We start from the raw sequence: 21,375 nt of genomic DNA, 5'->3' as shown, positions 1-21,375 counted from the left end.
CACCATTGCTATGGCATGTGAAACCTTGGCAGGAGGAACAACACCAAACCAAACTGAGCATCATAGGCAAAACAAAAAAGGAAAACTCTTGTTTGGACAGACAAAGCCTGATGTCAATGCATGGTATGCAGCCATGAAGACAACTGCGAGGAAAGATCAACAATGAGAGACCTAACCTCACTTACTTCCATACAGATTGCACTCACTATTATGTGCCATGAAGATATAAGCGTTCCACAGTGAGAGTGTCTTCAAAGGATTTGGAGGACTTTTCCCATGCTGGGGAACTGTGAACAACCGACACAGGATGGATGAGATTGCTCTTAGCGGGGGTTGGGTTTTCATCTCTTTCTACCAGCGTCCAGGGCCTCAGAAATGTGGCTCTGTGAAATAGGATGGCTTTGGACATGATGCTCACCAGCCAAGGAGCTGTTGAAGAGTCATTGTGTTAATGTGCTGACAATGTTTGAGCATATTATATTTTCAGTCAGTATTGTCCGATTTGAGTCATTCACTGCTTCAAGAGTTAGTGTTGCTTCCCTCTGATCGTAGATATTTATATAGTGTGGACTGTCTGTTTTTGTCATGCACTGACTGATGGCTGTACAGCAAATTGCCCCTTGGGATAATAAAGATTACTGAATCCAAAGGCTTGGCAGTATGTTGTTTATTTTTAGGACATTAATATAAAACATTTGACATTTGCTCAAAAATGAGTGAAAATTGTATCAGATGACAAAAAAATACAACTTTAAACAAATTCTAAGCAACAAACATGCCCACCGTGGCACCCGACACATCGACCCATGTAGACAGGAATCGATTCAGACTACATTGAATAGAGCTTCTCTTAGTAGACAATACCCAGAATTTCTGCCACTTGTTGGAGAAATGTGTCCAATAATGTGTCCTCTATATGAAGTTCAAAAGGTCACTCCCACAGAATGTCACTGACGTCCGGTCGGCACAAAGGATCCCACTTTTCTATTTTTTGAATCTGTCCAGAGCAGATCTCAGGCCAAAAGATTCCACCGTCTTTGATTTCCTCTCCTTTCTTTCTTTTGCCATCTTCATTTTGTCTTCCACAGTTTCCCTGATTACATCCTGCAGGGCAAACAAGTCGAGAAAGATGAGCCACGTGAAAAATCACCTTGTTGTTTAATCAAACATCATCTTTATTTTGGATTACTTACCCTCTGGTCCTCGTGAGCCACTTTCTTCTTGCGCTTTTCGACACTGCCAGTAGAACTGCGACCTTTCTTCTTAAACTTGGGAACAAATTTTTCTTTGGCAAGTGGGTCAAAGCCCTGAGAAGACAAATACAAGGAATTTAGAAGGCTGTAATAAAAATTAACAGATATTTTAAACTGTACAGATTTGTATCTTAAAATCTAAATTGGACTCTGACCAGAGCTGTGACTCTGTCCTGGTGCCTTTGTTGAAAGGTGGCGTGGTCAACTTGACCCAGTTCATTGGGGTTCAGGCTGATGAGCTCTGGCTGGATCTTCTCCAGCAGAGCTTTAACCTCCCACTCTTGCCTCTGCTTCACACTGCGGTATGGGTTAGCATCCAAACCGTCAAAGTTAGGTTCACCGGCACCTGAACATTTTTAAAATGAGGACAACAGAGGTAGAGATGGAATGAGAACAGTTTTAATACACAGAAAAAATGACTGGTTGAGTACAGTCAGATAAACCATGATTATCATTTAGGGCTGACGTACTGTGTGTGTCATATGGATGTTTTGACCATGACCTATTTGGTGCACCCTTGTTCTTTGGTTTATTGAAGTGTGTGGGTGTGATCTATTGCAGTGTGTGTGTGTGTGTGTGTGTGTGTGTGTGTGTGTGTGTGTGTGTGTGTGTGTGTGTGTGTGTGTGTGTGTGTGTGTGTGAGTGTGTGTGTGTGTGAGTGAGTGAGTGAGTGAAAATCAAGTTGAACCTGGTACGAGCATGCTAGTGAAGCCGTCTCCGTGTCCGATCCCGAGGACGTCTTCAAAGGGACAAAACTGCAGCCCCCATGCTGTTCCCCGGACCCTGTGAGCCATGTAGGGTTTAGTTACTGGAGTGTTCCACACGTCCCTGTACACCTACACAGAGACATTTTACAGACACGTTATCAGTGATATACAGGTTAAAGGTTACCTACGTATGAAAGATCTGTAATGTATAACCAAGACATCATATAGATAGATATCACTTCCCGAAAAACAAAAGTGTGACTGTCCAGACACGACATGTGTTTTTCAATATCCTTTATCTACAGTTAGAATGTTCCCCACTAAAGAATACTTTATTTTCTTTACATATCCAGCTGTGTGCATCTAAAACAAACCACGTCTACAATGTTAAAATGCATGACCGTGTGTTCGCTGGACGTGTTTTTAACTACAAATCATTAATCGTGCAGTGTGGCGGTGATAATGACCTGAACAATATCGCCTGTGGCTGCAGACAGCAGCCCTCTCTGGCTCAGTGATAAACAGGAAGCTCCAGCAGGGAGGAAGTAGGACTTGAGGGGCTTGAAGGTTCGAATGTCATACACCTTTAACTTTTTATCCATTCCAGATGTCAGCATGAATCTGCCAAGAAGAGACGAGCAGACCATAATTAAAGTTATCAATGTGGAGAGTGCAGTTCATTGGTCCAACAGAAAATTTAACCCGATAACAAAGCTGTTCAGATTTATGGATTTCTTGGGCTGACATGTTCACGGTTGCATTGGTAAGAACACGTGATCCACTGTATGCATGTACAGAGACATGTATGTATGTGAACCATTTGGACATATGCGTGTAGACATGATGTGCTTAAGCTAGTAACACACCAGCAATAACAATTTTTCATATTGGATCTGCACCAACATTTACATAACATAGAAGCACACTCTAACTCTTTTGTGTATTTCACCAGTGGCAAGTGACAAGGACACAACGTGATTTAGGAATGCATACTTTAGGCATAGCTATCCAATAGGATGTGAACACCTACATGTGACAGAGAGTGACAACAATTCTAGCTATTCATGGATGTGCTGTTGGAATGGGTGATGCAAGTGGAGGGAGATACTGTATATGGGGATGCTGTGGGAGACATCTTCAGACTTGGGGGCGACAATTGCTTATGTTACTCTGTTAGAGTTTGTTTATTGTTCTTCCTTCTGGTCTCCTTGATGCATAAGACATCAGTTGCTGCCTGAATTCTCCTTTCAACAGCTTTCAGAAAACTGGAAGTCATAACTGGCTGAACCTTGTTCGTCAGGAATAACCTCAGACAAGAACTTCCAGTAGGTGCAGATCGGCTCCGCTGCCGCAAGGACATATACAGGATGTCTTACCTGCCCACAGCAATGAGACTGTACAATAGTACTTAATAGTAATTACTGCTGCAATAACTGTCAATTTATTTGTTTATTTTGCTCATATTATATTCATACTCATTTTTCCACATAAAGTCATAATTATAAGGTCCAGTGTGTAAGATTTAGGTGAAAGGGAACTACTGACAGATATTTAATGTAGAATAATCCTCATGATGTTTTCACTACTTTGTTTCATCTAAATTGTATGAATTGTAGTTTTCTTTACCCCAGAAAAGTCCCTTTATATTTAAATACTTTATATTTACATCGAGGGGGTCCTCTCTACGGAGGCCGCCATGTTTTTTTACATTAGTCCAGACTGGACAAACTAAACACCTTTTTAGTTTTTATGAAAATTAAAGGCTGCCACAGGTTCTTTTTCATGTTTGGAAGGAGAGGGGGAGGTGAGGGGTGTTCAGCTGCAACAAGCAATTTTAACACTAGATATCACTAAATTCTACACACTGTACCTTTAAGTCATGTCAAACAATTTTGCACTTTGTCTCCTTGTTTTCTTACTGTTTGTGAATGTTGACCTGCTGCAACAAAACTGGGATCAATAAAGTTCATATAATCTAATCAGACAAGTTAATGTATTAATGTTAACGTTCAAACAGTCTGTAAAGTAAACAGACCAGTAACCAGAGCTTCCTGCCTTCAAATGAAATATAAAAACCATCATACATGAGGTCAGGGGTTTAAAAGTGACTTACGTGCCAGACTTGTCAACGGCGACAGAGCGCACACCACCTTGGTGACAGAGCATCTTGACGAGGGCTTCTTTCTGGTTGGGCGACCACAGGGTGACTGTACCGTTGGGGTGTCCCAGGTGGATGATAGCGTTACGAGGGTTCTGGCACATCACATCCAGTCGGCCAGTCTTTGTGCAGATGGCTGCCACCTCCTTTCCCACAGACACATCCAGGTACTGTAGGAAGCTTGTAGCACTCTGAAGACAAAGAGTGACAATAGAACGTCATCATCTCCACTATCCATTTCAAATTAACAACAATAAATCTGCTTAGAAATCACAAAAAGGGATTTCCTTTTAGGTCATGAACTTGCTTGAGAATCATCACATTTTTCAGATTTCTTCAGTAACAAAGTAATACAGCAACAGCCGTGTACATCAGTGGGTACACTGCATACAGGAACTGTTGATAGCAAACTCAGCTTGATTTGAATCATGGAAATGTCTCAACTTTTTCTATCTAGTTGTCAAAATGACCCTCTAGACAAATGTGTTTATGCATCTGATGTTATTTATATTTACAATCATAATTCACAACTTTTGTGAGACAAAAAACATCAGGGTCTGTGGTAAATATCTTCAAATATGTTTTGGTAATATCTTTAACACAAACATGCAATACACCACAATTTTAATGAACCCACCGCTGTAGCAAGTAGGAAGTGATATGGGAGGAACTGCATACGAAGGACGTCATTGAATTTGCGGATGCAGTGAAGCTCTATTCCGTTGGAGTCGTAAATGTACAGCCACTTCTTCTGAGCCACTGCGTACATGTTCTCAGTGTGAAGCCACCTACATAAGGGCAGAAATGGTTTAATATAACATAGTGAATATGTAGCATGACTAAAACATTGCATTTTCGTGTTGGGTGACTTACTTTACATCATTGACAGACTCCATCACGTTAATTTCACACATCAGCTGTTTGGACTGCCAGTCTATACAAGCTACATGGCCTCTCCTCCCACCAAGCAAAAGGTGGCTGAGGGGAAAAAAGAGCATAACAGTGGAACATTTCCCTGTCAGAGAGCCAGAGTGAATACTGGATTTAAATTCTTCAGGGGTAAATTAATGAACACTCCAAATAAACCATCGTGTCACAGTTTGATGCCTTTTACTCAGGTCATTTTTCCACACTTGTCCCTAATGTCAACAGGATAATGCTTAAGTCCAAAACTGATATACATCAAAGTTGGTGCAGGGATGATGCATGAGCCAACGAAAACCCCACAAAACTTTACATCCAGCAAAATAGGACAGAACAACATATTCTTTCCTTAAAAGATATTTGTGGAACTATTGTCAGAGTAGTTTCATTTTGGTTTGACTTCTAGCACAGTCAACGTTACTAACACTACGTACTAACCCTCAGGCACTTATCTAAGGCAGATTAAGTTATGTACTTTGTGTACATTTTCAGGGTGTTATTTTTACTGACCTCTGAACCCAACTGAATTAACTACCTAAGAACTGTTGTAGCTGTGCAAAGTTTGAGTCACACATTTGCACAATGTGCTGCAGTACAAATAGGGTGGCGCAATATGGTAGGGGGACGCCTTATGAAAATATGAAAAAAATCTTCTAAGGTAAAATAAATTGTTTGTATTCAGTAAAGAAAAAAAAAAATCAGTTCCACCACTCCCTCTCTCCCAGACCTTCAAACATAATTCACTTAGCAACATTTGCCAAAATAAGATGAACATGAAATTGACTGACATATTATTGAACTCATAACTTTTTATATAAATAAATAAATAGATAAAATCAATTATTATTGTTATTATATTTTTTTTGTGAAACTCAAATATATTGTGGCAGGCCCATCTGTCAATGTTGTGTGCTGCCATCATGTGGCAAAATGAAAGCTATGTATGTTTAAAGAAAAACTATAGATAGTTCAATTTCTCTGTACTCTTCGTTCACCATGGAGCAACTGTGCTTTCACCTTCGCGTTACTGAATCAAAGTAGCTGTTGTCTTCCAGTGACATTAAACTGTTTGGTGACGTGAACAATGACAGCATTAAAAGAACACAAAGTCAAACGGTACACATTGCCTGAGTGAGTGAAGAGTGCGTGATACTGACCGTCCAGTTTTGCTGTAATCCACTCGATATGGACCGAACTGAGACAGTTTCAGGTTAAAATACTGAAAAGAGAGAGAGAGGGGGAGCGTAGAAACAAATGAATAAAAAGGTAACAATAGATGAAAGGGGGATTAATCACCTCCGATGATGCGTTTATGTTTTTTATTGCTGTTTGTCTGTGGGCAGGATTAAACAAAAACTATTGAAACACTTTCCATTACATTTTGTGGGTGGCGCGTGACCCAAGGAAGCAGAACAAAGAATATTGTCACTTTTACGACAATAGGCGTTAGTCTTGGTAAAGGTTTACACTCTCTGAGCACTCTCTTGAATGTATGAATATATTTATTTAATTCCCTGCTTTTATTTTGCATGTTTATTTATTCATTACTTTGATGCTGCAACCCAGCAAATGTCCACACTGTGGGACGAATAAAGGATCTTAATTTAGGAATTTAAATGCAATCCAATCAAAATTTGCTGTTGTATATTTGTCTGGTTCATAACAAGAGGACCTTGGATTGTTTCATGTCCCACATGTATGCTCACGGTAGTAAAATGTCCAGCCTACTGGTACCAAGGGGGCGTAATGTTAAAACACAACAATAAAGTTACATAAAGTTTTATTGATGTTTAACTGTACTGGAGACAGAAAACAACAAAAGTGTCCTCTTGTGATTTTTTTCTTTTTAAAGTTTATATTTTCACCTCTGTTTAGTTGTTTGTTGATTTCTTTATCCAATTGTAAAATGCTGTGAATTCTTTTGAGAAAAAGGGTGTTCTTATTATTTCTTTTATTTTACTGATGCATATACCTGTCTCCAAAAACGCTGATGTCTTAATGTCTGATGTAATTGATAATGGTGATTTTTTTTCTGATACCAATTGTTGTTGAAAGAAAACACAAGGCACAACTTGTGTTGTAATGAATAAGGCTCCTGCTTTTGGAAATCAGAAGTGAACTTGTCCAACACTCTCACTTGGGGCATGATTAGTGTCACTCACCTTTGTTCCAGATGTTATATCCACAGCATCTGCAATATCTTCCTGAGAGATCGTACATGTGTCCTCATCTTCCTCTCCTTCAAGAAACCTGAGATCAGAGAGAAGCCCATCAAACCCAGGCTTTCAATCAAAGTCTTTAAGGGACATTTTCCTAATTTAATTGGTCACATCGTCCACAGTGACCTGAAGAAAACTAGACATTTTACCCTGCGTCCTCTGGGAGTAGGAGGTCAAACCGCGCAGCTTGTTTCTGAGCCATTTTTGAAGTTTCTTCGGAGCGAGATATCACATCTTTCAGCTTGTAATGTTGCTGCCGACGCTGTGAAGAGAGCATTTTTTAAATGAGATGTTGGCTGATTGCAACCATAATATCCTTTACTTACCAGATATGAGACCGTGACAGACAGGGTTGTTTACCTTTTTTATTTTCTCTTTCCTCTTGAACTTCTGCAGCCTGTCTTGTGGAATAGGAGCAGGACCAGGGAAAGGGTCTGATTTCTAAAGGGAGTATGAGAGAAAATACACAGAATTTACTTTGTTGGCACTAGAATAATGCTGCAGCTAATGCACAGCTGGATGAGTTTTAAAATAGCACAATGTCTTCAGTTTTTATTGACATTCAATTGATTATGGAGTCAAGTATATAATCTTAAAACTTAGAGGGATAAGTGGTTAACTGCTCAAAGAAAAAACCAAAGCATACATTTAAAAAGAATACAAGCCTCTTTCAGGTATAACGAAATTTATCAGCTTACGACTGCGGCAAAGGATGTAAATGAAGACATCATGCAAAAGTTCATGCAAAAAATTTCAATGGGTCTCTCAATATTTGCAGTTAACTTGAAAACCTTGTAGGCTGCACTGTCGAAAAAACTAGGTTACTACACCCTCTGATGGATTATGGACAATACTGTACAGTAGAAAGTAGCGATGTATATTATTCCATATCAGAATGGTGAGAAAAAGACAATAACAAAGGACGACAGAGTGTTTGTTTGGTCCGGGGTCCATCCTACAATTGGATAATGGCCCAGAACATTAGAGGAAGTGAATCTCCACACACCACCTAACACCTCCTCTCTGACTCTGAGAATGTTTGGGGAGACACAATCAACATTGCTACTCTTCTGTGTAAACTGGAGGTGGGATTAATTGTCAACACGTCGATATGCATTTCCTTCTACTCAGCTGTCCATCACACTTCGCAGTCGCCATTTCAAAAGCTATATTCATCCTTTTTCTCATTGGTTACACTCACAAATTACTGACATAATCATCCTGTTTATAAATTCTTAATATCATACATGTTTGATAATTAAAAATGACTCTGAAACACACAATCAGATAATCTGGACTAAACATATGTACCAAGCAACTTTCCAGACCCGATTTCTCCTTTAATTCTAGGGGGCCAGAATCAGGCCTAAATCGGCCCCAATAGTTCATTAGTCTATTGTACATTTTACAGACTATACTTACATAGTTTCACATAGTAAAAGTAACATTTTTAATGCATTACTTTCAAAATTTCAACCATGTAGCATAGTAGTTTTACTTAAATAACAGGTCTGAATACTTACTCCACTGTACTGCAGTATTCAGAATATTCTGAGCATCAGGCAGTGTGGAGAAAAATCATGTCATGGAACATTAAGTACAAACAAAAAGAGGAAAACGTATATATTCAAATGATCTATTCCCATTAATAAGAATCTTTACATGCTTTTGGTTTGGACGGACAAATACTGCGATGCTATGCAGACATCAGACCACCACTCTTCAGTTAGACAGATTTTAATCGATCTGAATGGTGACAGCAGTTGTTCATCAGCATTTTCACCATGAGAGGATATCGAACGGGTGACAGCGGCATTCTGATGCTGAGCTGATCAACCACAACCACTTTCCTTCTCTCATGATAATAATAATATTATCATTATAATTATAAAACTAATTCTGTGATGTAAGAATTTATGAGTGGAGATTAGAACTTAAAAAAAAAGGCCAATAAAATGATTTCTTACTCCTGATATGAATTTCTTTCCCCCTTTTTGAGCCTCCTCTTGCTTTCTTTTCCTCATCTTGGGTTCCTTCTGCTGCCGAGCTTCTCCTCCGTCTCCTTCCGCTTGTTTTTCATCTTTCCCCTTCTCCTCCCAGTACCGGACCGGAGGCTGTAAAAGAGGAGCACACAGGTATCATGTCAGGAGCGTTGACTTTAGGAGGAGCACACAGGTATCATGTTAAAAGAGCTGACTTTAGGAGGAGCACACAGATATCATGTGAGGGGAGCTGACTTTAGGAGGAGCACACAGTTATCATGTGAGGGGAGCTGACTTTAGGAGGAGCACACAGGTATCATGTGAGGGGAGCTGACTTTAGGAGGAGCACACAGGTATCATGTGAGGGGAGCTGACTTTAGGAGGAGCACACAGGTATCATGTGAGGGGAGCTGACTTTAGGAGCAGCACACAGGTATCATGTGAGGGGAGCTGACTTTAGGAGGAGCACACAGGTATCATGTCAGGAGCGTTGACTTTAGGAGGAGCACACAGGTATCATGTGAGGGGAGCTGACTTTAGGAGCAGCACACAGATATCATGTGAGGGGAGCTGACTTTAGGAGGAGCACACAGGTATCATGTGAGGGGAGCTGACTTTAGGAGGAGCACACAGGTATCATGTGAGGGGAGCTAACTTTAGGAGGAGCACACAGGTATCATGTGAGGGGAGCTGACTTTAGGAGGAGCACACAAGTATCATGTGAGGGGAGCTGACTTTAGGAGGAGCACACAGGTATCATGTGAGGGGAGCTGACTTTAGGAGGAGCACACAAGTATCATGTGAGGGAAGCTGACTTTAGGAGGAGCACACAAGTATCATGTCAGGAGCGCTGACTTTAGGAGGAGCACACAGGTATCATGTGAGGGGAGCTGACTTTAGGAGGAGCACACAGATATCATGTCAGGAGCGCTGACTTTAGGAGGAGCACACAGGTATCATGTGAGGGGAGCTGACTTTAGGAGGAGCACACAGGTATCATGTGAGGGGAGCTGACTTTAGGAGGAGCACAGAGAGATTCGTGTGTTCGCTTGGAGAAGCACATTAGCTCTGCGCTAGTTGACGCTAACCTGCTGTGACTGTGTGTCTGTTAACTGCTTATATAAAAACACCGACACTCTTCTACTGACGAACATTTTCACTCATGATCTAATCACATAATAATAATCACCTCCTTCTTCTTCTTCTCCTCCTTATTCTCCACGTGTGGATCGGTCGCTGCCGCCTCGCCGGTGGTCGCCATCTTTGTTGTATACGTTTGTCAGTCCCTGTGAGGCCGCATGTGAAACACGTCATTTCCTGTTTCATATTCGCTGCTCTGTTTTTATTTCATTTAATGAATTCTTTGAATCTATTTTATATTTTAAGTTGCTGTTACACAAAACTGAATAAAATATATCAAGCATTTTACACATGCAAACGTGTAATTTTAAATTGTATTTACGTAAGTAATTATGTTCAGAATGATGTTAGGCTTTAGAATTATAAGGACAATTGGACAAATTTCTATCTTTTTTATTGAAACTGCTAAAATACTTACATACATCAATTAATTAATGCAGAAGTAAATAAGTTAATACATAAATAAATTAGGGAAAAGGCTTATTATGTATTTCTACATTTATTTATTAATTTATTTCCACGTTTGTACGGAAGCCCTAAAGGGTCGTACATACATACATTTTATTCCACCCGTTTTCCCGTGATAACGAGATAATTAATTCGAGATCTCGAGAAAACAAAACGTATTAAATCATTGCAGGAAACATCATTTAGTGTAGCAGGAGAATACCGATCACCGCATCACATATCTCTTCAATCAAGGCCTGACACAGGCTGAAATAGCTTTATGCCTTGCTATAGATAATGTACACATTAGTGTGCGTCATCTGAGAAGACTACGGAAGCCGAGAACGGCCATCGATTTTTTAATTTTATCATCTCGTTATCTCGATATAACAAAGATCGTTTTCTCATGATAACGAGGTATTTTTCTCGTTATCACGGGAAAGCGGAGGAAAATTATCTCGTTATCACGGAAAAACGGGTGGAATAAAATTTATGTATGTAGGACCCTTTAGGGCTTCCGTACATCTGTCCATTAGTTTATTTATATATTTCTATTTCAAAAGTTTTCTATAATATTAGAATTGTCATATTTTGCAATCCAAAATTAATGAACTTAATTTTCTCATTCTTGTGGTTGTTTTTCTGCCTCTTTGAAGACATTTTACTTTGTAACTCTTTGTAGTTGTTTGACCTTTTTACAATATATGGTAACTGTGAGTTTATGGATGAATGACTGACATTCCTCCATTTATTACCATGCATGTTAAAAGAACATCTAACTGCAGTTGTGCTTATCCATTCTCTTCTCACCAAATCGTATGACCTCAAAATGAGTAGCGTATGTTTTGACAGTTCCCAAATGGCCAATATTGTTTAAGTGCACTGTTTGTCTGTTGAGGCTCCAAGATTCTTCAAAAGAATTTCACTTAGCACCACAAGGTTAAAAGAACTTCTCGTAATGAAATCAATTCAATGTTATATGAAATTGTTATCCAGTCATTTCTCTTGTTCAAAGTTGTGATTCACACAAACACAGATCTGCCAACATGACTTGAACTATGTTGAGTCTGATAATGTCTTATTCAATGGTATTAAGCAATTCCTTCACATTTACATTAAATATGTGTGCTCCACATGTTTCTGGGAAAACAGGGGGCTGGAGAGACTGGGCTCCAATTACGAACGGGAGCGTGTTACACAACAACTCCTGAGAGAAAAATGTACATTGGAAGAGAAAAGAGAAGAGTCGAAGCAGCATTTTGCATTTAACTTAATCCAGACTTTTTGTGGGCTTCACTTTGATGGAGTTAATTTTCTTGTTAAGCATGGAATGAGAATGTAGTTGTGCATGAAAGCAGAAGAAGGTGAAACATTTTCAACCCCTCCTCTCTTCAAGATCTCTCCTCTCTTTAACAGCATCTGTTTTTCTGGTTAGGACACCACCGACATGTTTGCCTGTTTCCTATTTACTGTCTCTCTGTCTTAAGATGAGCCTTGCATGTTACTTTCTTGAACCATCTGACTTCAGTCTCCACATCTGGAAACAGTATTTCCCCTTTGCTCCACAGTATTAACATGCTGCATCTTGTTCATTGTTCTTTGTACTTTTTTAATATTTCCCTCTCAATGAATCAGCCTGTGGGAACATTCACATCATCCAGGAGATTTACTTTTATTCATCTCTTTCTCTTTATATAAGAATGAGGCACCATATATCTCACCATATAAATTGATAGATAGATAGATAGATAGATAGATAGATAGATAGATAGATAGATAGATAGATAGATAGATAGATAGATAGATAGATAGAAAGATAGATATATAGAGATGGATAGATAGATAGATGTTAAATGTAGTGTGCATATAAAATGATGAGATGTTATGTAAAAAAGGGGCATGAATCTGTTTTGAAACTTTACTTAAATTGAAGACACAAAGTTTTTCCCTCTGAGTGTTATGAATAAAGTTGGTTGAGAAGCAGAAGAGTGGAAGTGAAGTCAGATTCTCTTTCCTCATGTTTCCTCACAGATGAAGTGTTAGACTGTTCTTCACGTCCTTCATTCACCTCAGGACGTTTCACGTCGAGATCAAGAAGTGGTTGAGAAAGAACAAGAAGAAGTTTCAGACTCTCCACTGCAGATTAAAGAATAACACTGTAGGTAACAGTCTGTAGTGTACTGGATGTACACTGTAGATTCTTGATAACAGATTCGTTGGGCGTTCTCTGGGAGGCGGTCATTAAAATCACGACTCCCGAGTGGATCTCAGAAGAGGAGGTTCTGCTGTGGAAACTGAAGGTAACAAAAGACTTTTACTTTCCGAACGAGTGCTCTCAGGTTTAGAGTTTGTCAGGTTTGCAGGCTGCAGATCGACGTGTTATCCTCTCTCGAGTAAACTGTGTGAAAGTTTGCAGCGAGTCGAGTTCTCGCAGTTTCCGGTTCCCGGAACCATCAGAGCAAACCTGACACAACAAACCACAGGTTCTTTGTGGTAAATTTTGCATTCGGTTCTTCTGTCATGATAGAAAATAGAAAAAGGTTTGACTCAAGCTGCTCTACACTGTAAAACACACGTCCTGGTGAAGAGCTGTGAACTGACTGAGCTTCTGAAGGTTACTTTGCCTCAGCTGACTTCTGCAGGACGATGTGGACTCACATCAGAAATAGAATAAAACAGTCATCTTTATTTGTTTTGGATGGTTTGACAAAGAGATTCTTTCTTCCTTCAAAATGCTGCAGGGTATCAAAGGGACTCCGTCAATAGCTGACGTGTGAGACCACACACACACACACACACACACACACACACACACACACACACACACACACACACACACACACACACACACACACAGAGCAGTTCAGTTCAGTTCAGTTCAGTTGATTGTAGTTAGCTGTGTGTTATTTCCTGAAATAAACAACTCTTGCATTGCAGTTACTACTTATAGAATAATAGAAATGTGCAAACTTGTATTTCTACTGCAGATTTATTTTTGCAGGTTTACAAAACCTTAATTACAACAAAAAACGTTTTAGAAAATGACGTCAACATCACTTTACAAGTTCAAATTCTTAATTGACCTGAATTTGATCCCATACATTTGCATAGGGCCATATATGGTGCAAACAAGTGACACAGAACTCAAACATCTGAATCCTGCAAAGTTAACCTGGATTAAATAACCATAGATAGAAATTAACTCTCCGACAAGGATGTTATGTTTTATCTTTGCATTAGTTAACTGGGCATCATTTTCACTTTCTTTAACATTTTTCTTTAACATTTTTCTGGGAAATCATTGTTCATTGATTTCCCAGAAAACAATTAATGAATCTTGAAGAATAAGATCCAGAATTTTTAGGGGACTGATGGTAAACTAATTTAACCTCTGTCCTGAACTCAACTTTACTTGTTTGTCAAGTCAGATTTGTCTTGGCACATGGCAAAATGTGCAAACCTACATTTGTTCATTTCAGAAAGTTGTGCAACCTGTCACAGGTTCCTTTTTAAAAACACAAATCAAGAGTAGACTTCCAGGATCCATAAACTATAAACATCTTACCACTTGGCTTTGACCTTTGATCAAAACTTGGAGGCACACACCTCAATGTAGATATTACAGTCAACAGGAGTGAACCAGAGAGGCAAACAAGCATTGTATTCAGAGGGTGCCAGAAACAAATCTATTATGTCATCAAAGGAACACTTAATAGGCTTATTAGGAAATGTTGCAATGTTTGCATTTCCCTCTATTTCTAACAGGGGTCAGCAGGATTGTTTTTTTCTCCTTAATGCACTAACCATTAAAGTTATTGTCATATTGATATTTTCCAACAGATGGATCAGATACCTCGACCAACAATCTTTGAATTCCATGGAGTCTTCATGTCCAAATACTTCACTGAAAACTGGGACAACGTACAAAGCTTCGTAGCGAGACCAGATGATATTCTCATAGCTACTTATCCTAAAGCAGGTGGGGTTGTGTGTTTGACAGCGCAGCACTTGAGGCGTCACAGTTATACCCATGAATCCATTATTTTATGTCGATGAATGCCCAGAACAGGCCTCTCAACAGTATGTTTGCATATGTGTTTTAATTCCAGGGACCACGTGGGTCTCTTATATCCTTGATTTGCTGCATTTTGAGCAGGTGTGTCCCGAGCGTATGGCATCCATCCCCATTCATGAGAGAGTGCCCTTCCTGGAGATCAGTGCACCGTTTCATACTAAAGGTTGAATCATGTGCTCACAATCACATTTATGTAACATTGTAAAACAATAATGTCTGCATATAAATTTGAATTGTCACTTATTGCCATAATGACAGGATTTTTATTGTGTCTTATATTTTTGTGGACACATTTTCATAACCTTTGTGATGCACAAAACAAATGTTACACCCCTGTTCGAACTAGTAAATGATATGATTTGATATTGAAACTGGGCATGAGTGTGGCATGTTGACTCTATAGCACCTCCTTATTCCTTCTTCTGGCTGTAGGGGTGCTTGGAATCTCATGAAAACTCTGCTTTTGCATCAGAAGTGACTAAACTTCATACCTGATAAAGGTCTAGAGTGAGATAAAATACTGTGTATGTACAATATACAAATACAGTATATGAGCTCAGACAGTCAGAGAGATGCAAACAGTTAAAGCTTTAGCTACTTTCAATTAAAATGGTGTTGTTTAGTGTGGTTCCACAACAGTTTACACTGCATCCTCAGTTTTGATCACACACACTCCATGACATATGTACTAGGTATTGACACATTTACTCAGACAAATATATGTACTTGTAAGACCTTCTATTGCTTGATGATCATGTGTCAATATCACCAGTTTTAATTGTGTAAATTCATAAGGCCATCTAAAATGTCCATAAAGCACCTGACAACAGTTTTAGTGTTGAAATCATGTTGTTCTCTGGTATTTAAACAAGTCTAATTGTGCATTAATCAGTCACAGACAAATCCTTCTCTTCATAAAGGCAAAGACCTGGCGGACCAACTTCCCACCACTCCTCGTCTAATTAAAACTCATCTACCAATCCAGTTTGTACCAAAGTCCTTCTTGGAGCAGAACTGCAGGGTAAAGCCCTGAGAGATTGATCATTTATGGAACGAACTTTGTGTCCTATTTATATTTATATTTTCTATTTGACTCTCTCTGCAGATTATCTACGTTGCTCGTAATGCAAAGGATTCAGCAGTGTCCTATTTTCACTTTGGCCGCATGAACTGCATCCAGCCAGATCCAGTTGACTGGAGCACCTTCTTGCAGGATTTCAAGGAGGGAAAGAGTGAGTTCAAATTAGTGTTCATATAAATGGAGTCTCAAGTTCCCCCATTTCCTTTCTAAATGTTCCTTCATGTATTGTCGTGTGGCTTTAGCGGTGTTTGGATCTTGGTATGACCACGTGACCGGCTGGTGGGAGAAGAAAAAGTCATATTCCAATATTCACTACATGTTCTATGAGGACCTGGCTGAGGTAAGCTGAGGGTTGTTTGTGTCTGTGCTTTCAAATGAATGGTGGGCGAAGATCTGCTCCTACCCATCATCAGAGGCAGGGTAGGGGTGAGCAGGAGAGCAGGGAGAGGTTGGGAGTCAGGTGATGGAGATGGGGAGGAGACTCTAGGATATGTAGTGGATGGATGAAGAGGAGCAGGACCTGCTATCTATCTATAACTAGTACAGTCAGTAAAATGCTTTTTTAGCCAGCATCATATATGGCTTCACATCTTACTCTCAGCAAGAAAGCAAGTGAGCATAATACAGCAGTAGTAAGAAGTTGAATTCAATTTTGTGCTCAATAAAATGTTCACAATAAAATGCCTTTAAAAGATTCTGGGAAATGTTTTGTCATTTTGCATTTACTGTATGTGCTGCCACTGCGGCTGTTCAATATGTTCAGGACACTGGACGAGAGATAGACCAGCTCTGTTCCTTCATCGGTTTGTCTCCTCCGGCCGAGAAGAAGGAAAGAATCGCGACTGGAGTGAAGTTTGAAAACATGAAACAAGACAAAATGGCCAATTATTCCACTGTTAAAGTGATGGACCACAAGGTGTCTCCTTTCATGAGAAAAGGTACGGTGAAGGAGAAATCTGCTCAAACCATAATCACTAATCTCATTATGTTTCCTGACTGAGACTCTGTGGCTCTGCAGGGAAAGTTGGTGACTGGAAGAACCACTTCACTGTTGCTCAGAATGAAGAGTTCGACGAAGACTACAAGAAAAAGATGAAGAATCCCACGCTGAAGTTTCGCACAGAGATTTAGAGGTCTGGCCCGTTTGCTTAATGAAACATTCCTGAACCGTTCTTTGATCAAATAATGTGAGACAGATGTTTAATTTCGATTTTTGGTAACAAGAAAATGATCTAATCAATCTGATAATAGGATCAATTATCGAAGCTTTACTTTGACTTCTATGAGCCTGATGTTTTACTGTGATGTTGATCAATTATTAATCAATCGATTTTAAATTTTGTTGCACATTTCATATAGAAGTAGTCTCAATGTATGTATAATATAGAAACCATTAAAAGAATGGGATAGAAAATGCATATTGACACTTCACTAGAGTAAAATAACCAACAGACATACACACTCACACACACTCTCACACACACACACTCACACACACACACACACTCACACACTCACTCACACACACACACACACACTCAAACACTAACCGTTAAGAGAGAAAATAAATGTTTGCTTTTAAAAGAAAGCACAGCTGCAGCAGATCGTTTTAAATGCATATTGAAACTCTGCACCAATGTAATAACCAAGAGCAAATGTATGACACACAAACACACCTCAACTACCAAAAGCATGAGAGAAAAAAAATGTTTTAAATTTGCTTTTGAAAGAAGAAGCAGTTGCAGCAGATCTCAGGTCAGTGAAAAGGGTCATCGCGACTCCGTGCATCATCACCTCGATTACTTTTGAGTCCAGCTACATTAAGGAGACACGTGCTTGATGATCTGACGGATCTGGTTGTGTTATAGTCTGTGACCAGGTAAGAAATGTATGTGGGAGCCATACCATTTAGGTCCTCGTACACCAGTGGTAATACTTTGTCAAACCTAATTTGATAGAAATGTACCGTATCTACTGTTAAGCTGTGAACTCATGGTCCTGGAAACAATCTAAATTAAAGGAACTAACTTTTGCATATTTTTCCACTCCGCCTGTTTCTTGGTTTAATTTGCCACTTATATAACTATAAATTATAGAAAGGTTCATACCTCTGCCAGGTCTAACCATAGACTGTATATAAAGATGGACGTACTGTCCGTGACGTCACCCGTTGGTTTCTGTAGAGTGAAAATGAGGCTCGTAGTGGGCGTTTCACCCGGCGCCATCTTGCCGGGGCCTGACTCCTCCTAGTTCCGGGCTAACCCATAAATGGGCAAAAAGGCGGCGCGCGAGTGGACGCTAGGCGGGCCGAGTGAAGACTGACAACCGAGCCACGCCCACAGAGCTTATAGTTTCCTGGTTAGCTCAGGCTAAGGAGCTAGGCTAAATGCTACCCGCGACTGCTAACCGGCTAGCGCTGCGGTGTTGTTGCTCCGGGATGGTCGCGGTCATAACATCGAACCGAACAGAGGTAAGTTACCCTGAAACTTTACAAGAACAAAACCTATTGATTTATTTATTATCATAATCATACCACATATACTTACATTCCTCAAGTGGTTTTTGATGTTATTGTGGTAATTCACCGTTTATTTAACACATCTAATGAAGTTTGAAGCAAGTTAACTAGCTTTAGTAAAGAGTTGTGTTTTGTCATTTGATTGTAATTTTAATAAGTTAATATTAATAAGCTGCATGTGATACAGACTTGTATAACCGCCATTACTATTACAACCTCTTTTTTTAGCCTGTTATGAATTCACAGTGAATTAGACTCAGTGCAGATGTGTAATTATATGACAGTTTAGATGTGATTATAATCTCCACACACCACTGTTGTAAACAGTGCTCATATTTATTATATATGTATATATATTATATATCTGTTTTAACACTGTGAGAAGTTGAGGGACTTGAAGTGGACTGTTATCAACAGCACTGTGAGAGATTATCACCCTTGAATATTACAGATGTGGTAGAAAGACATTTTATATATTTATACAATGTTTATTTCTTTTAGTACATCAGTTTGGCTGAAATCTGTGGTGCTTCCACCTGCTGAACACAGAATAAACTGTAAGTACCCGTCTTGGCTGCTTAACACAGCTGATATTACATGTGTCAAAATTATTGTATTGTACAGTATCTGTAAATAATCATGTTTCTCCTCTGTTCCTTAATATCTACAGATGTGACAATGATTTTAGCATAAAACATCCTTTAACATGACTTTTTTCATTTCATGAAGCACTGCAACACCTGATGTCCTCAGAATCCACTGTGGCAGCAGCAACAAGGTGGAGATCGGCAGCTTCAGGCTGGTCAACATGATAATAATATTGAGTCAATTTCTATATCCATTATGGTTGGTAAAATTAACACTATCACAACAATGTTCATCTTTTACTTTCTGATTTAATAAACCTTAGATAAAAAGTGTTGTCTTTTCTTTTTTGACATAAGAGACAGAACACGGTCAGCACAGCTGTGTCCCTCAGGTTCCTCCGTCTCTAATAAAATGACAGGAAACATAAAAGTATGGCATTATTGCAGAGATACGTGTTACTTTCAAACAAAGTCTGTGTCCTTATATTCTGTGGATATTTAAGTATGTATCTGAATATGGTTTGGGATTAAACAGTGTACTACAATGAATGTGCAGTATGGAGTTATTTCACATTAAAAGTATTGCATATATAATGTAATGCATCATGTGCAATAATGTGCTTTAATTGTTAGTAAGTTATGAAAACAGGTCTATACCTGGTAGGTAAAGTGTTCATTCATAAATAAAGTCCAGCTCAATAAGTTTCACACTGCAGCAGCTGCACTAACGTTATTTCTGAACCAATAATCTAATAAAACATTATTACTGAAGTTACTCACAGTAACGTAGTCAAATAGGTTGGCGAGCTGAACAACTTTACATAACGTTAAATATCTAACTTGATGATATTCACTAAACACACAGTCGCCTTCAGTTTAAAAGATTTATCACCATAAACTCTAACGCTCCTCTCTCCGCTGTGTGGACGCTTCATGTCGGGTTAATAACTCCCATCCCTCCCGTTAGCATCGCCGTTACTGCTGGTATCTTGCCTGGAGGTTAGCGGAGCTAAGCTAACCAGCCAGGTAACAATGATACCTGCTCATCACTACTGACACGTAAATCAAAGACAGTACTTTACTCACCACAGACACTGCAGCACAGACGTCTTCCACTTCTCCGTCAGGACATCAGCCGAACAACAGACGATGATGTTCACATGTGAGTGAAAACTCCTCCACAGACTCGTGCTCGGTGACGGTGATTAGCCTGTTAGCTCCGGTGAAGCCGAGCAGACCGCAGGCTAACAGCCGGAGTGACGAGCTAACGGTGACGTCACGTGTCAATCAAGTGATAATTATTCATAATTTCAAACCTCTATATTATCGAAACGAGCGAGTTAGAAAAAAATTCACCCCCCCCAGAGTTGTCATGGAGGAAGAACTTACTGATTGAGACTAAACCCGTTTTTTGAACCAGGCTGTAAACACGTTTAATTCTGCTCTAAAGTCGGGCTTTTTAACATGGGAGTCAATGGGAATTGACTCCCTCTTGGAGCCAGCCTCAAGTGGCCACCCAGTGAACTGCAGTTATTTGCACTTCCGTATTGGCCTCAGCGCTCAGCCCGGGATGTTGCCGCTTGGGTCTAACACCATATCTTGGCATGTTATAAATTTGGTTCAGTGTTCTTCAACTAATAATAATAATGATAATGATACAGTTACATACAGTACTCATGTGGCCATTAATTACTGGCAGGAGTCAAGGCTTTTTAGTATTTGGGTCAGCTCTAGATGGCCTCATGTCAACATGGACCAGAGTCTCTTGATGTGTTCTATGCCACAAGGACTCAAAGCTGTTTTGAAAAGAGCAAGGAGAAAAACACTAAAATGTTTAAAAAGTGACAAAGTAAAAGCAGACAAACAGGAAAAGTTGTAAATAAACTAAAGCACTGCCCAGACTATGATCACAATAAATAGAGACAGGTTTTCAAAGAGAGGGGAGGAAGGACACACAGTTTCTTCACACATCATCAGCGATCGGAGGACAGGCTGAAGAATGTAAGTAAGGTATGTCTCTGGATCACTTGGTTTTCAAAGGTACTCATGTGATGTATTGTTTCCTGTTTTCAAGATATGCTCACTTTCCATTACCATGAAACTTGTGATCGGGAGTTAATTAAAGGAGAATTAAATTCATATTATGAGATCCGGCATTTTCCATTATTTTTTGTGAATTTTTTAAGAAATAATACAGATATTGGTGTGAAAACTCCTGCACATTTACAGAACTTATCTCAGCAATGTTTGTGACCATCTTTGTCAGAAATGTTTTCAGATTTCT

At 39.4% G+C, this 21,375-nt stretch overlaps 2 protein-coding genes and 2 long non-coding RNA genes across 4 annotated transcripts; 2 read left to right on the top strand and 2 right to left on the bottom strand.

The window, feature by feature from the left end:
- Positions 1–652: 652 nt before the first annotated feature.
- wdr46 (WD repeat domain 46) lies at positions 653–10,555 on the bottom strand. Its single transcript, XM_020096314.2, has 14 exons — positions 10,433–10,555; positions 9,229–9,375; positions 7,622–7,702; positions 7,411–7,523; positions 7,205–7,292; positions 6,200–6,261; positions 4,992–5,096; positions 4,756–4,906; positions 4,074–4,309; positions 2,428–2,581; positions 1,942–2,089; positions 1,409–1,599; positions 1,194–1,307; positions 653–1,104 (listed from the first exon to the last, which is right to left on the bottom strand). The coding sequence occupies exons 1-14, from the start codon at positions 10,502–10,504 to the stop codon at positions 985–987; spliced, it is 1,782 nt and encodes a 593-aa protein (XP_019951873.2). The 5' UTR covers positions 10,505–10,555; the 3' UTR covers positions 653–984.
- A 2,216-nt stretch (positions 10,556–12,771) lies between these two features.
- Positions 12,772–18,021, top strand: LOC109635249 (cytosolic sulfotransferase 1-like). The gene is made up of 8 exons (XM_069526462.1): positions 12,772–13,130; positions 14,671–14,809; positions 14,940–15,068; positions 15,826–15,926; positions 16,011–16,137; positions 16,229–16,326; positions 16,750–16,924; positions 17,005–18,021. Exons 2-8 carry the CDS (start codon positions 14,671–14,673, stop codon positions 17,115–17,117), a joined length of 882 nt encoding a protein of 293 aa, XP_069382563.1. The 5' UTR covers positions 12,772–13,130; the 3' UTR covers positions 17,118–18,021.
- Positions 18,022–18,319: 298 nt separating this feature from the next.
- On the top strand, positions 18,320–19,374 carry LOC138410471 (uncharacterized). The gene is made up of 3 exons (XR_011243179.1): positions 18,320–18,456; positions 19,006–19,061; positions 19,234–19,374. It is a non-coding gene; the product is annotated as an uncharacterized lncRNA (long non-coding RNA).
- A 6-nt stretch (positions 19,375–19,380) lies between these two features.
- On the bottom strand, positions 19,381–20,481 carry LOC138410472 (uncharacterized). The gene is made up of 2 exons (XR_011243180.1): positions 20,178–20,481; positions 19,381–19,495 (listed from the first exon to the last, which is right to left on the bottom strand). It is a non-coding gene; the product is annotated as an uncharacterized lncRNA (long non-coding RNA).
- Between the last annotated feature and the right edge of the window lie 894 nt (positions 20,482–21,375).

This window comes from Paralichthys olivaceus, chromosome 6 (genome assembly GCF_024713975.1).
Source record: "Paralichthys olivaceus isolate ysfri-2021 chromosome 6, ASM2471397v2, whole genome shotgun sequence".
NCBI lineage: Eukaryota > Metazoa > Chordata > Actinopteri > Pleuronectiformes > Paralichthyidae > Paralichthys > Paralichthys olivaceus.
This window is presented reverse-complemented; position numbering and strand designations above follow the sequence as displayed.